The sequence below is a fragment of the Notolepis coatsorum genome (genome assembly GCF_963971535.1).
Source record: "Notolepis coatsorum genome assembly, chromosome: 10".
Lineage (NCBI taxonomy): Eukaryota > Metazoa > Chordata > Actinopteri > Aulopiformes > Paralepididae > Notolepis > Notolepis coatsorum.
Genome location: NC_140174.1, coordinates 46,186,501 through 46,200,224, shown reverse-complemented (window position 1 = coordinate 46,200,224; position 13,724 = coordinate 46,186,501). Strand labels below are relative to the sequence as shown.

General features: G+C 43.2%; 1 protein-coding gene across 1 annotated transcript in view; it reads left to right on the top strand.

Moving 5' to 3' along the window:
- The window catches only part of LOC311235563 (5-hydroxytryptamine receptor 3C), a gene marked incomplete at both ends in the record, with an annotated part of 31,606 nt that extends 18,633 nt beyond the window's left edge, over positions 1–12,973 (top strand). The window contains one exon of the mRNA XM_084323031.1: positions 12,791–12,973. Coding sequence (XP_084179157.1) covers positions 12,791–12,973 — 183 coding nt within the window. The remainder of the gene's footprint in view (positions 1–12,790) is intronic.
- Between the last annotated feature and the right edge of the window lie 751 nt (positions 12,974–13,724).

Here is a 13,724-nt window from a genome sequence, read left to right as displayed (position 1 = left end):
ATTCCAAAAGGCATTACAGTATATTGCAAAAAATTGTCAGGAGTAACAAACGCAGAGATTTCCGAGGCACGGGGGGTCAAAGGGACCTGCCAGTAACCCTTTAACAAATCTAGTTTGCTAACATAGGTGGCAGATCCAAGGTTGTCAATACAATCTTCCATGCGGGGCAGTGGGAAGGAATCAGGCACGGTGACAGCATTTACCTTTCGGAAATCAGTACAAAATCTAGGAGTTCCATCCGATTTGGGAGCTAACAAGCAAGGTGAACTCCAGGGACTGCAACTTGGCTTGGCTAAACCATGTTTTAACAAATAGTCAACCTCCTGTTGCATCATGGCCCTCTTGGTGATGTTAACACGGTATGCATGTTGCTTGATAGGCACAGCATTGTTAACTTTAATATCATGGGCCAATACAGAAGTACAGGAGGGAACATCACCAAACAGAGCCATGTAGGCCTGAATCAAATTTGTGATGTCCTCTCGCTGCTCCTCAGGTAAGTGTGCTAAGTGAGTGGGCAGGTTCAATAACATCTCAGTGTTGGACAATCTAGCACCCTGATGGGCTGCATTGCGCAACTCCAAGCCATCTACATCCTCACCACTAACGTCAGGAGAGTCCGGAACTATTGGAGTTGAGGCAACAGCAGAGACGGCCAGTCCGGCTGTCTGGTCTGAGGTCTTCACCTGCACACTATCTCTGGAAAAATATGGTTTAAGCATATTGATGTGGCAAACACGAGAGTGACGTTTACGATCAGGGGTGCGAACCACATAGTCTGTATCACTTATCTTCTTGTCTATTGCATACGGTCCGGAAAAACGAGCGGAAAGAGCAGAACCAAGGATAGGTAACAGGACTAGAACCTTATCACCTGGCTGGAAAGATCGAGAAACAGCTTTCTCGTCATAGCGCCGTTTCATAGTTCTCTGGGAAGAAGAGAGCGCTTCTTTTGCGAGAGAGCACGCCTGATGCAGTCGCTCTCGAAACTGGCTAACAAAATCTAGCACATTAGTGGGTGTGCTGGCACCCTTTGACATGAACCGTTCTTTAAGAACTTTCAGAGGCCCTCTAACAGTGTGCCCAAAAACGAGCTCAGCAGGACTGAAACCAAGAGACTCCTGTATGGTCTCTCGCGCAGCAAATAGAACAAGGGGGACACCCTCATCCCAATCTTTCTCTGTGTCTAAGCAATATTTACGCAGCATGGACTTTAAGGTCTGATGCCAACGTTCTAGAGCCCCCTGAGTTTCGGGGTGGTAGGCACTGGACACTATATGTCGGATACCCAGGGACTGTAACACTTGCTCAAATAACCTAGACAGGAAGTTGGTGCCTTGGTCCGTTTGTACTACCTTAGGCAGTCCAAACGTGGAGAAGAACTTCGTCAAAGCCTTAACTATTACAGGCGCTGTAATTCTGCGAAGAGGGATAGCCTCAGGGAAACGGGTGGCGGTACACATTATTGTCAACAAAAACTGATTGCCGGCTTTGGTCCTTGGCAACTGTGGTATAATATGTCCTCATGTAAATATATCCCCCTCCCCTGTGTTCCCTTTACCTGTGCCCCCCCCCCCCCCTCTCTGTGGAATAAGACACCCCCCTCCCCTGTGTCCCCAAACCTGTACCCCCTCCCCCCCATCTGACCTATCAAATGGGACCACACACCCCCTTTGTTGAACTATAAAGGGCTCTTCCCGACCACAATCAAGGCTTCTTACCTGGGTAATTTCAGCTGATCTCCTGGGGCGAGAGCCTCAGCCATTCTCTCTATGTATTCTATCTGTTTGGTTAATAAACCTTGTTATTATCCAAGCCTCGGTTGACTGAGACATTCTTCATCAGGATATCCACAAATATCCCACAATTGGCGTCTACGAACTTGTGACAGACTTTTTGCGTCCTCCCGGCGTGCTGTATCATTCAACTATACAGAGAAAAGTGAGTATAATAGGATGGTCGACCAAAAATGTATGGAAAGGAATTGAAACCTTCCCGCTTTTCTCTGTGCCAGGTGAATATTACAGAATGTTGTCCAATATTGAGATCATGGCTGAGTAGAATAATGTGCATTAATATATCTGATCTGTATTGAGAATCGTTACCAGGGCACGCGTGCACCTGGGTCCTTATCAGGAGGTTCTGAAAGGATGGGTTATATGTGCTAGTCCCAAAAAGTTTAGGCACAAAGGTTGAAGTGCTATTCCAGGTCGAGTCGGAGCCGACCAAAAGTTAAGGCACACAATACAGGTTGTTGGATTGCTACCCCAAGTCTAATTCAGACTAAAATATAGGCAACAAGGCAAGAAACGTGGGCTTATTAGATGTGATATCCTTGGAAAACGCTACTCTGTTAAAAACGTTCTGTGATTCCTTTGCAAAGAGGCGGGAAGTAGGACCGAGAAGCTGATGGAATCATAATTAGAAATTACCAGAGTAGCGTCATAATATTCATTGTTTCAACCTCAAACTAAGCTCACAATCTCTTCCATTTCCTGAAAACGATGTATTTTGGATTAAATTAACCAATTGATCAATACAGATAGCGGGAAGATGATCACGCGATGTCCTAGTTAGTACATGATTACGCGATGTCCCGGGAGTACGTAAATGTACATTAAACGGGACATCAATCGCGGAAAGTACATTAAACAGGACGTTAGTCGCGGGTTAAGAGGCCGAGAGTATGATTAAAAGGTATATATAATCTAATATATCGCTGGTAAATTTCGAAGTCAGGTTCGGTCGTTATGATTTTAATAACGATGTGTAGTTATATATCAAGGGTATGAATGCCTTGTCGCAACAGATGTTGGGCGACTAAACGTACAGCGATCCAATACAATCAGATATACACACACGTTAACTTATATGTATTATTGTTTGTTTGTCTGTTTAAGTCTCGTTCGTATGTGCACAAGTATTATAGGACCCGTCGCGTTGCTTTATTGAGTCAAGAACCGGCTGCGGATAGCGCGACGAGCATTGAGAGACGAGTTACCGTTATACAAAGAATAACATTGAAGTGCAGTTCACGGGAACAAACTAGGATAGTAATTTCCGGATTCCGCAGAACACCGGCCCACGGGAACGGCCATTTGGGGAAGTATAGTTTTATCGTTTCAGTTTGTTTACGTTTCACATATGCACAGGCGCGTTCATTCGGTAACAAAACGCTGGTATAGGAATTCCAGGCTATTGAGAGCTCGTGGGAAAAATACTGTATGAATTACAAAGCGTTATTTCCGAGGCGAATGAGAACACACGAACGTCGCATGGAGCAATGACGTGACGCTATGCGCGCCGTGAAGTTATTATTTTATATTAAACTATCCATAAGCGAACGTAAAGTGTAATGTACCCAAGGCCAAGGGTGCGTGAAATCCACGTGTAGTATATGTTTTATTTGTATATGTATGTGCGCGCTGCCATTGGAAAATGTTGAGTTGCAGTGGCGAGATGCAGGTTGCACCATCCCAGACCACCGGAGAAACGAACCGAACATTGCAGCTTTCCCCGGTGAGTATGAAAATCATAAATATAGATGCTTTGATTGATTGATTGAAAACTTTATTAACAGATTGCAGAATGGGTACAATACAGTACAGCTCAATACACACAATTGTTAAGGGGATGCAGACCAGAGAGAGACTTTAGTCTTGTTTACATCAGGGTCCCCCATTTTCAATTTATCAGGACATATTATGACATACATGACATACAGATAGTCAGTACTGCTACATCTGTACATTTATGACATACCAGATTTGAAAATTCAGTACTGGTTGTGATAAAAAAGGAGTCAAGAAAAGGGAGTCATTTGACGTAGAAACTATCATCTCAGTTACAGTAAATTACAACTATCTCAGATCACTTGAGTGTTTATGTGCTTTAATTTACACATTATAAGTCACATAAAGCTAATTACAATGTCTGTTTCAGAATTATAATACATCTGTGGGCGTACCGGTCATACTGACCATGGGAGCTAAACAAACACTTCCGGTTCCCAATATATGGCAGTACAAGAATTGTCCACATAAACAGCGTTAGATTAGACTTTATAAGCTTTCAATGTTAAAAAACTTGGGCACAAACAACATAGATCATGTTTAAAAGTAAGATGTTTAGGTTATATTCACTTGATCCACATTGTTTTTCAGTTTGGCTGGTCGTCCGCAGTAATACACATTGGCCGTATTACGGGGAGGGAAAAACTGAAGGGTGGGGATCGAACGTTGTGAACAAGCGACTCCTACAAGTCGGTTGGTGCGCCTGCGCAGTAGAATCAGGAAGTGTCGGGGGCAGCGTGAGCCTCCCACGCGTTACTCCTCGACACTGATAGATCGAGCTGCGCAGGTGAAAAGATGCGACTGCTGTTACCTCAAGTACCGGAGGGGACTTGTGCTATGTATGACTTAGTCCTCACTGCAGCCGGCTTGTGGGAGGCAAGAAACAGCGTTCGTGACAGGGGAGGGTTGAATTGGATGATACGAAATTGGGATGGGAGAAAAATATAGAAAATGGGAGAAAAAGTGGATCAAAAAAAAAAAAAGGTTATATTCACTTGAGTTAATGTGTTTATCTAAAGAACCAATGAAAGATAACTAGCCCTTTCCATTGTAAGACATTTTAAACATGATTCAAAATGTGTGGGTCCACATTCATATGATGCTTGTGTACATATGCGATATGATTGATAAATGATAACACTATCATTACATCCAAGAACGGGATGGATGAGATCTAGATAATGTTTGTTGAGCACACAGACAGTCAAAGAGGATTCACCCAGGTCTTAGAAAAGAGTGGAAAATTAACATGTGTTTGTATTTACAGATCTGGCTCTGAGGCGAGATGCAAAACAGTGAATGACTACACCCAAATTGTATCACAAAAGACAGAAAATCCAACAATTTGCATGTCAACCGAGAGACAGTGCAGAGCTGAGAGACAATCGATTGACCATTTGGAACAAATCTACATCCAAAAACCCACATGTAAATTCTTCAGAGTGGGCACTTGGGAGACAAAGCAATGCAAATGCCTGCACTCATGACCACCGACTTGGTGGACTCACCTGGCGGTGGATGGCAACAGAGAACCACTTAATTAACATGAATTAGTTACAGATGATGAATTTGCAGTTATGAAAATCTACCTAACTCCCATACTAACAATAACTAACCAGTCGTTTTCATCATCTCTTTTCAAGAGGCACATGAATTAGAGAAGTGCCCGAGATGAAAGATTAATGATGAAAACAACTACTTACAATCCCCTCCTTCTATTCTCTGTTTATAACCAATAACATGCATGACTATTCCTTAGACTATTCTTTTAACAACTAATACTTTCCATGACTGCAAAATTATCAACCACCAAAATTGCAGCACAATTATCTAAATGTACAAGATATCAACAACATTGATCATTTAGCTGACACTTTTATCCAAAGCGACTCACAGGTTCTGTACGACAGGACATCAGGCAAGGCACACCTCTATCAGCTGAGTAACAATGGTCATCAAAGTGTTGAGTGCTACAGTGTAGGTTAGTTTATTAGGACAAATGCATGACAGTAAGGTTAATTAGGGTTAGATGACAAAACGAATGATTGTTTTTCATGCAAAATTAACTGGCTACCTAGATTTTATGTTTTTTCCCCATGCTATGCTATGATGAGCCACACTGAGATGTGAAGAACAACCGAGAAGTCATGGCGAGGTAAGTATCTTGAAGAAGCACACCATCGTACGCGGCCTGAGGTAAGATCAACTTCAATTTAAGACCATCAGAATATGAAGACAAGGAGCTATTTTATCTGATTCAAGACTTTGGCCATTCATTTACAAATTTTATTTAAAGCCTAATGCTGTAAGATCTAGTTAGACACAAGATCTGATAAAATTGTAGTGAATGTGACCTTCTTGACGTAAGGAATCACTGCTAATGCAATTGGCTTGCATTTCCTATTGTCAATTAAGTGATTTTATTTACAATGAATTGAATTAATCCCAAAATGATTTTCCACTTTAGCAGAAAGGCGTTGAATCATTTATGTGAGGAGGTTTTCTAAGACAATTTTCATCATCCTCAGATCGTGAATTGGTGAGAGGACAGGACGAGTGAGACGACGCGTGACCCGAACGTATTGCGCAGCCTCTCCTCCGCAGACAAGGCTGCCAGCAGCGAGACCTGGATGGCGACAATCCCAGGAGAAGCCCAAGAAATGACACTAGGATTAGTCTGGCGCTTCAAAACAGACTCGCTCCACTATAGACACAAACCCTTGGCTCCAGAGCAAGGAAGGTCGGCGGCGATACCGACCACCAGACGGAGTGTGTACAGAACACTCGCCAGACAATATGACCCGTTGGGATGTATTCTACCTTACACCACCAGGGCAAAGATGATTATACGAGCACTATGGGACAAGGACCAGGGCTGGGACGACCCAATACCCGCACACCTTGCCTCAACATGGAGAGAGTGGGAGACGGAACTCCGCTCACTCCCAGGTGTCAATATACGCCGCAGCTACTTCCCATCCACAGTGAGGCCAGAGACATGCGAGATTGAGCTACACGTCTTCAGCGACGCCTCCGAAGTAGCCTACGGATCGGTTGCCTATTTGCGTGCCCAAGAGATGGGAGGAGAGATACACACTGCTTTCATACTGGCCCGCTCAAGAATAGCCCCACGTAAGCAACAATCTATCCCACGTCTAGAGCTCTGCGCAGCCCTCGCAGGAGCGCATCTAGCCACGTTAATCCAACGTGAACTCACCATTCCGGTGCATAGAACAATCTTGTGGTCAGATTCCACGACAGTACTCACATGGATTAAGTCTGATTCATGCAGATACAAAGTCTTCGTGGGAGTCAGAGTCACCGAGATTCAAGAATTAACAGAAGAAGCAAGCTGGAGGTATGTGGATACCAAACACAACCCAGCTGACGTCATCACCCGGGGAATGTCCCTGGATGACCAAACCCATCACCTGCAGATGGGAACCAAAGCCGCGACCATCAAGGTGGATTCCCATGACAAGATTGTCATCCGTGTGAGAGAGAGCGTCCTACTGACTAGCCACTACACCGGCGGGCCCTCGCCCTCCATCAAGTGGTACCGCAATGACGAGGAGAGGACAGCGAAACCAGCACAACACATTCAAAAACACCCTGACCACCATGTCTCTGGGCCTGATGGGAGCCAAGCGTGAGCACAGTGGCGGATGTGTGGTGGTGATGGAGAGCAGCGCAGACAAGTGACCCTTGACAGGGAATGGACGGCGACCAGTGAATATTCCCGACTGCATCGTCAAGAAGAGACACATAGCAAATGAGACTGTCTTACTGCCACACGACAGGCTCACAGAAACATCAACTGAATGTACGATACGTTCAACACACAGCAGGTCACACAGAAGGACACATCCCCGACCGAGAACAGATGATCAACACTTCACAGCAACTGTCAGATTCACAAACAAGAACTGTAATTTTATAATGACAATGAGAAATGATCACAGAGTCACATTGCAAAATGGTATTGTTAAACAGGGCAGAACCAGTTGGATTGTTCCAAGACACCAAGTTTGTTTTGACCACAGAACAATGCATAACGATTATCATAATCACCTTTTATATTAACCACTAGGTTAACGGTTTTCAATTTTATTTTGACACATTAGCCACTAAGGTAATGTCTATTGTATGTATTTATTTAATTTTTATGTGTTACTGTTTGGCCCTGCCACACGACCGACAGAGAACACCTTGTCAACAACGACGCAACATCATTCAGATTAATACCTTCACAAGCAGGAAACTTTTCACACAATTGTATGTATCTGCAAAACGATGAACTAGGGATGTGATGAAAAGAAATCAATGAGAAAGCATTAACAATGGTTAGTAATAATGAGCTAAAATGTATTGCTGAAGGAAGAAGTGACCACATGATCACATTGCATCACATTAGAATTACTTAGGTTACAAAATTGTATTGTCAGACAAGAAAGAATCAGTTGTTTCATTCTCTCATAGAAGAGGACATGTAACGTTGTTTTGCACCTGTATGGTGAACCATTGATAGTATATGCACTAGAATTACATACAGAAGCGATGCATAAGACGTTTTATCTCCTCATTTATAGAGAAGAAATGGAGAAAATTGCCTGATTCTAAGTAAAGACCAACAAAGCTGAGGCAATCACAGATGAAAGTGACACTCAAACTCAGATTAAATACAACTGGATCCTAAGTAATTTCATCAAGAATCATCACAAAATGTGCAAAAAATATATATATATATTTGTGAACAGTTTCCCATAAGCAATCATGTTAGTTTTATTAACCACCAGGTTAACGGTTGTTAAAATGTTTTTGTACACATTAGCCTTATGTGTAAATCCGATTCCTAATAATTATGAACACAATTTTGTTTTTTCACCCTGTGCACTCTGACCACACAGACAGTGCATGTATTTAATTGGTTTATTACAATGCCTGTATGCACAACGATCACATTAGCTCCCCAGAGTCACGACATGAACGACTGATGGTATGCCAAGATATTTGCACAGCGATAGCTTCTAATGATTATGTTAATTGTTGTTTGATATCAGAGATGAGGACCACTCATTGATATAGGTATTTTGAGCGATTAATAAAAGAAAAGGGTGATATCTATTCCCACATCTCTGATATCAAAATAACACAGACCGCAGTCCAGTCGATCATGTCATGAATCATGTATGTAAATAATTCTATTAATCATGTATGTAAATAATTCTATTTTTAAACTATTATCCCCACTTTTACCTGTTCCAAACAATCCTGGTATATTATACATTAATCTCACCCACATTATAAGAAAGAAAAGTGAGTATTGTGGTATAATATGTCCTCATGTAAATATATCCCCCTCCCCTGTGTTCCCTTTACCTGTGCCCCCCCCCCCCCCTCTCTGTGGAATAAGACACCCCCCTCCCCTGTGTCCCCAAACCTGTACCCCCTCCCCCCCATCTGACCTATCAAATGGGACCACACACCCCCTTTGTTGAACTATAAAGGGCTCTTCCCGACCACAATCAAGGCTTCTTACCTGGGTAATTTCAGCTGATCTCCTGGGGCGAGAGCCTCAGCCATTCTCTCTATGTATTCTATCTGTTTGGTTAATAAACCTTGTTATTATCCAAGCCTCGGTTGACTGAGACATTCTTCATCAGGATATCCACAAATATCCCACACAACGGACCAACACAGTCAACTATGACATGTTCAAATGGTTCACCGACCGCTGGTATAGGACAGAGGGGAGCAGGTGGAATTACCTGGTTTGGCTTTCCGGTGATCTGACAAGTACTACAGGTACGACAGTACTGTGCTACATCGGACTTCAAACCGGGCCAAAAGAAATGTTGAAGTATTCTGTTGTATGTTTTAGTGACTCCCAAGTGTCCAGACCAAGGGTGGTCATGGGCCAAGAACAGTACATGCTGACGATAAACTGCAGGGACAACAATCTGATAAACAGTGCTCCAGTCTGGTACCTGATCTGGTAGCCCTATCTCCGATTGTGCATGCTCTGCCAGTCTAGTACCATGGGACCTCCATGTACGCATCAAAACTCCTTCATCCACAAAATAAGAATGCAACTCTCTCCTCTGTTCTGTTTCAAGAGAAGAGAAACATTTTGCAAGAGAAGGGTCAGCCTTCTGGGCAGTAATTAGCATTTCACGAGTAACGGGTAACTTCAAAGCGTCGGAACTAGTTACAGTTGTCTGTGGGGGTACCTTACTATGAGTCGGTGGTTTGTCAGCGGTATCAGAAGTTGGAGCCAGCAACTCCTCCCTGACAAAGGCTGAAGCAAAAACAGAGTCAGACAAATTAATTTCATCACCTCTCCTTTTCAATTGAGCCCGAGTGACAACACTTGCAGAAAAAACTTCAGGGAAGTTCTGTGACAAGTCATCAGGCAGAGAATCTGTGTCTGGGTGATCCAACACTTCCAGCACAGCGTTCACCTGTCCTCCAGCTAAATCATTTCCCATGATAAAGGAAATGCCTTTAACTGGCAAGGAAGGTCTCACCCCTATTTTAAAGAAACCAGTGACCAAATCAGATTGTACATGAATACAGTGTAACAGGGCTGGCACGAAACCCATCTCAATACCTTGAACTAGGACACTAGAACCACAGGAAGATTTCTCAGACAGAGGTAGTACATCAGAGAGGATAAAGGATTGTGAGGCTCCAGTATCTCGTAAGATCTGAACTGTACACTGATCTTTTGGATCCCCTGTCAAGGAAACTAAACCCTTGGAAGTAAATGGCCTGAAACAAGGATCGAGAACATCCTGATCATTGTGCATCTGTTGATCGGAATCAGGTGCCATTTTAATCAGACCAACCCCTTTGGGTTGCCTAAAGTTCTGAGAGGACGGTTGCTGCTTACGTTTCAATGTTAAACAGTCAGAAATAACATGACCAGATTTATGACAGTAGTAACATGTCCGCTCCTCTTTTGAGCGTGGAGGTGACATTTTTGGTCGGGGGTGTGTGAATTCTGAATGGTTGGGGACAGAAGGTCTCTGAGAGAAATCATGGGGGAGAAACGAGTCACGCCTATCTACAAACAGTTTTATGGGTTAGCGCAAACTCATCAGCTAATACAGCAGCTTGCTGCAGAGTGGACACTTTCTGCTCACTCAGGTAAATTACAATACGCTCTGGCAAACGATTCTTAAACTCTTCTAATAGAATGAGTTCTCTGAGAGAGTTAAGATCTGAGGCCTTGCTTGCTGAACACCATTTATCAAAGAGAGTTCCCTTCTCTCTAGCAAACTCTACAAAGGTCTGGTTGACAGCTCTCTTGTGACTGCGAAACCTCTGCCTATAAGCTTCGGGCACAAGCTCATATGCACGAAGGATGGCAGCCTTCACAGTATCATACAATAGACTATCTTCTAGGGAAAGTGTTGAACAAACCTCTTGGGCTTTACCAGTCAATTTGCATTGAAGCAACAAAGGCCAGACCTCTCTTGGCCAGCGCAATGAAGCAGCAATACGCTCAAACACATTAAAATAAGTATCAACTTCGGTCTCTCGGAACGGAGGCACCAAAGCAATGTGTTTACTTATATCAAAAGTGTGTGATGAATAAGCTGTGGAGGAGGACATACCCGGGCCTTGTGGAGGAGTCGGTGTAGCAGAGTTGGATCCACTCCTTTGGTCTCCCAGCTCCAACTCCCGCAGTCTGAGCTCTTTTTCCACCTCAAGCTCCAACCTACGGATGTTAATAGCCCTTTCATTTTCCGCCTCAAGCTCCATTTTACGAAGCCGATACTCCGCCTCACGTGCTTGTGCCTTCTCCTGAGCCTCCATCTGGAGACGGGCTATTCTAACCTTGACCTGGGCCCCTTCTCGAGACCCAGTTGACACAGGAGAGGTCAAGTGAAAATGTGGCAATGTGACGTTCACACCTGCCTTTTCAGCACCATGGGCTTGCTCCTCAGAAGGCGGTGCTTCTGTAGGTTCACCAGGAGGACTTGCATGTTCATCAGAGACCGCAGGTAAAACAAGCGTCCCCTGCTCCAACAGCTTATCTACCACAAGACACCCGATATCCTGCTTAAGATGCTTTTGTTGAACCGAGAGTTGAAAATGTGTGGCAATCTCCACTAAGTCTGCCTTGCGGCAGCTATCTAGCGCTTCCCAAGTAGGATTGCTCAAGAATTTCCCCAGATCAAAAGTACTAACTGCCATTATTTTTTTTTACACAAATGCCATTTTTACACAAATTAATTAATAACTATACAAGTGTAAACAAACACAGTTCACCAAATCCATCAACCAACAATTGAACACGGGTTACAAAATCCAGGCAGAGCCCCCATTTATGTTACGACCCCTGTGAGTCTAAGGGTAAAGGGCTGTAACATAACAGTTGGTTGACAGAAAAGATGGACCAGGTTTGTAAACAACAATGATATTTATTGAATAGAGGCAAAGGAAGCACATGTAGCTCAGGGGTGAGCCCAGGCCAAAACAACAAACAAACACCACTATACTCCAAATAAACACAATCTAATCTATGGTAAAAGAGATTACATTACCTAAACTACTCTTACCTAACCAAAACAGGAGAAAACAATGTCCAAAGGAAATGGCAGCTCACCCCATCTGTGCTTCCTGAGAAAGAGAGAAAAACACATTAATTATACAGAAACAAAAGCAGAATATATACAAAAACAAACGATAACTAACAATGCTCTCTCTGTGGCCATACACACACAAGGAAATTACTACTAAGCACCAAAGGCCAATAAACGAGATGCAATACTGTCAAAGTTACAGGTTTACCAAAATGACAACATGCCTAGCCTCATGCCAGAGAGAGAGAAAGACTGAAGTGAGAAGCCATGTTTTAACAGGTGTGGGGTGATCCATGATTGGGTGGTGTGGATTGAGTGTTGGAGTCTGAAGCCATCCACCAATCGGTGCTGTATTGCAATAATGGAAGAATTGACCAATGGTGAAGGGAACAATGGCTGGAGGGAGGAAACAAACAAAATGGAGAACACACACACATGGAGACACACACTGGGGAATATATACATTGGGATGTAACAGCCTGTGTTACATAACAGAATACAATAAGTATCAATCTTAACATATATCTTATATATACTTAATAAATGTGACAGTACCAAATGTCTTCCCTCTAGGTTAATAAGAACACACAGACAGGTGAGTCCCATGTGTTGCTGTTAATCCTGAAGGAAATGAAGGAGCTGAAGGAGGTGGAGAGGACCCTGGCTTTGTTCCTTAGCAGCAGGGAGGAAGGAGGGAAGCCTGGCTACTGGACCAGAGTGGCCCGAAGAATCAACACAGCCTTCTTCATTTTCTACATCATCACTGTCTCTCTGTTCCTAGTTTTCATGTTCATAGAATGGAGCTCCTAAGAGGGTACAGCATTTGTTTGAGGGGTGCATTGTAAAGTTTATCTTTAGCCTAATATGCCTATACATGGTACCATATTTGAGCCTGTGTGGGTAAAATTCAGTTTGTGCGACACAAAGAAAATTGTGTACAAAACATTGTTTTGTTATTGTTTCTTGTCACTGAATTGAATTGCTTTTAGTTCTGTGTAATGCATTTTGTGTAATGTTTTGCTGGTGATAATTTGTGTGTTTTGCATCCTAAAGTAATAATAATAGGGCTGTCAAAGTTAATGCTTTAATTTTGGAGATTAATTTAAATTATTTAAAGCGTTAAAAAAAGATTATATTCTAGATGAATCTATGGAGTGAAACATTTTCAACGTTCTGAACTTTCAGCAGTATCTGTCATAATCACAGTAAGAGCATTCTTCACTCCTCCTCATTCCCCCTTCACATTCACCACACACCTTCCTCACTCCTCTTCATCCTCCCTTCCATCCACCACGGAAGCCTCACGCCCATATATGGCCAGCACTCCTTCACCCCCTGTCACTCAACTCAGCTGCACCTCATCTCCTGATTCACACGATGCCAGGCACCTCACTCTTCACAGCTGTATCCCATTCCCTGATGACCAAGACCCTACTTCTACCGGAGGATGCTGACCAGAAGTCGTCGTGGTGTTATTATCATTACCTAGGTACGACGCCTCAGTCCGAAGACCTGCTAGACACTCTCATGTGATTATTCCCTGTTCTAACATTTCTTCTCT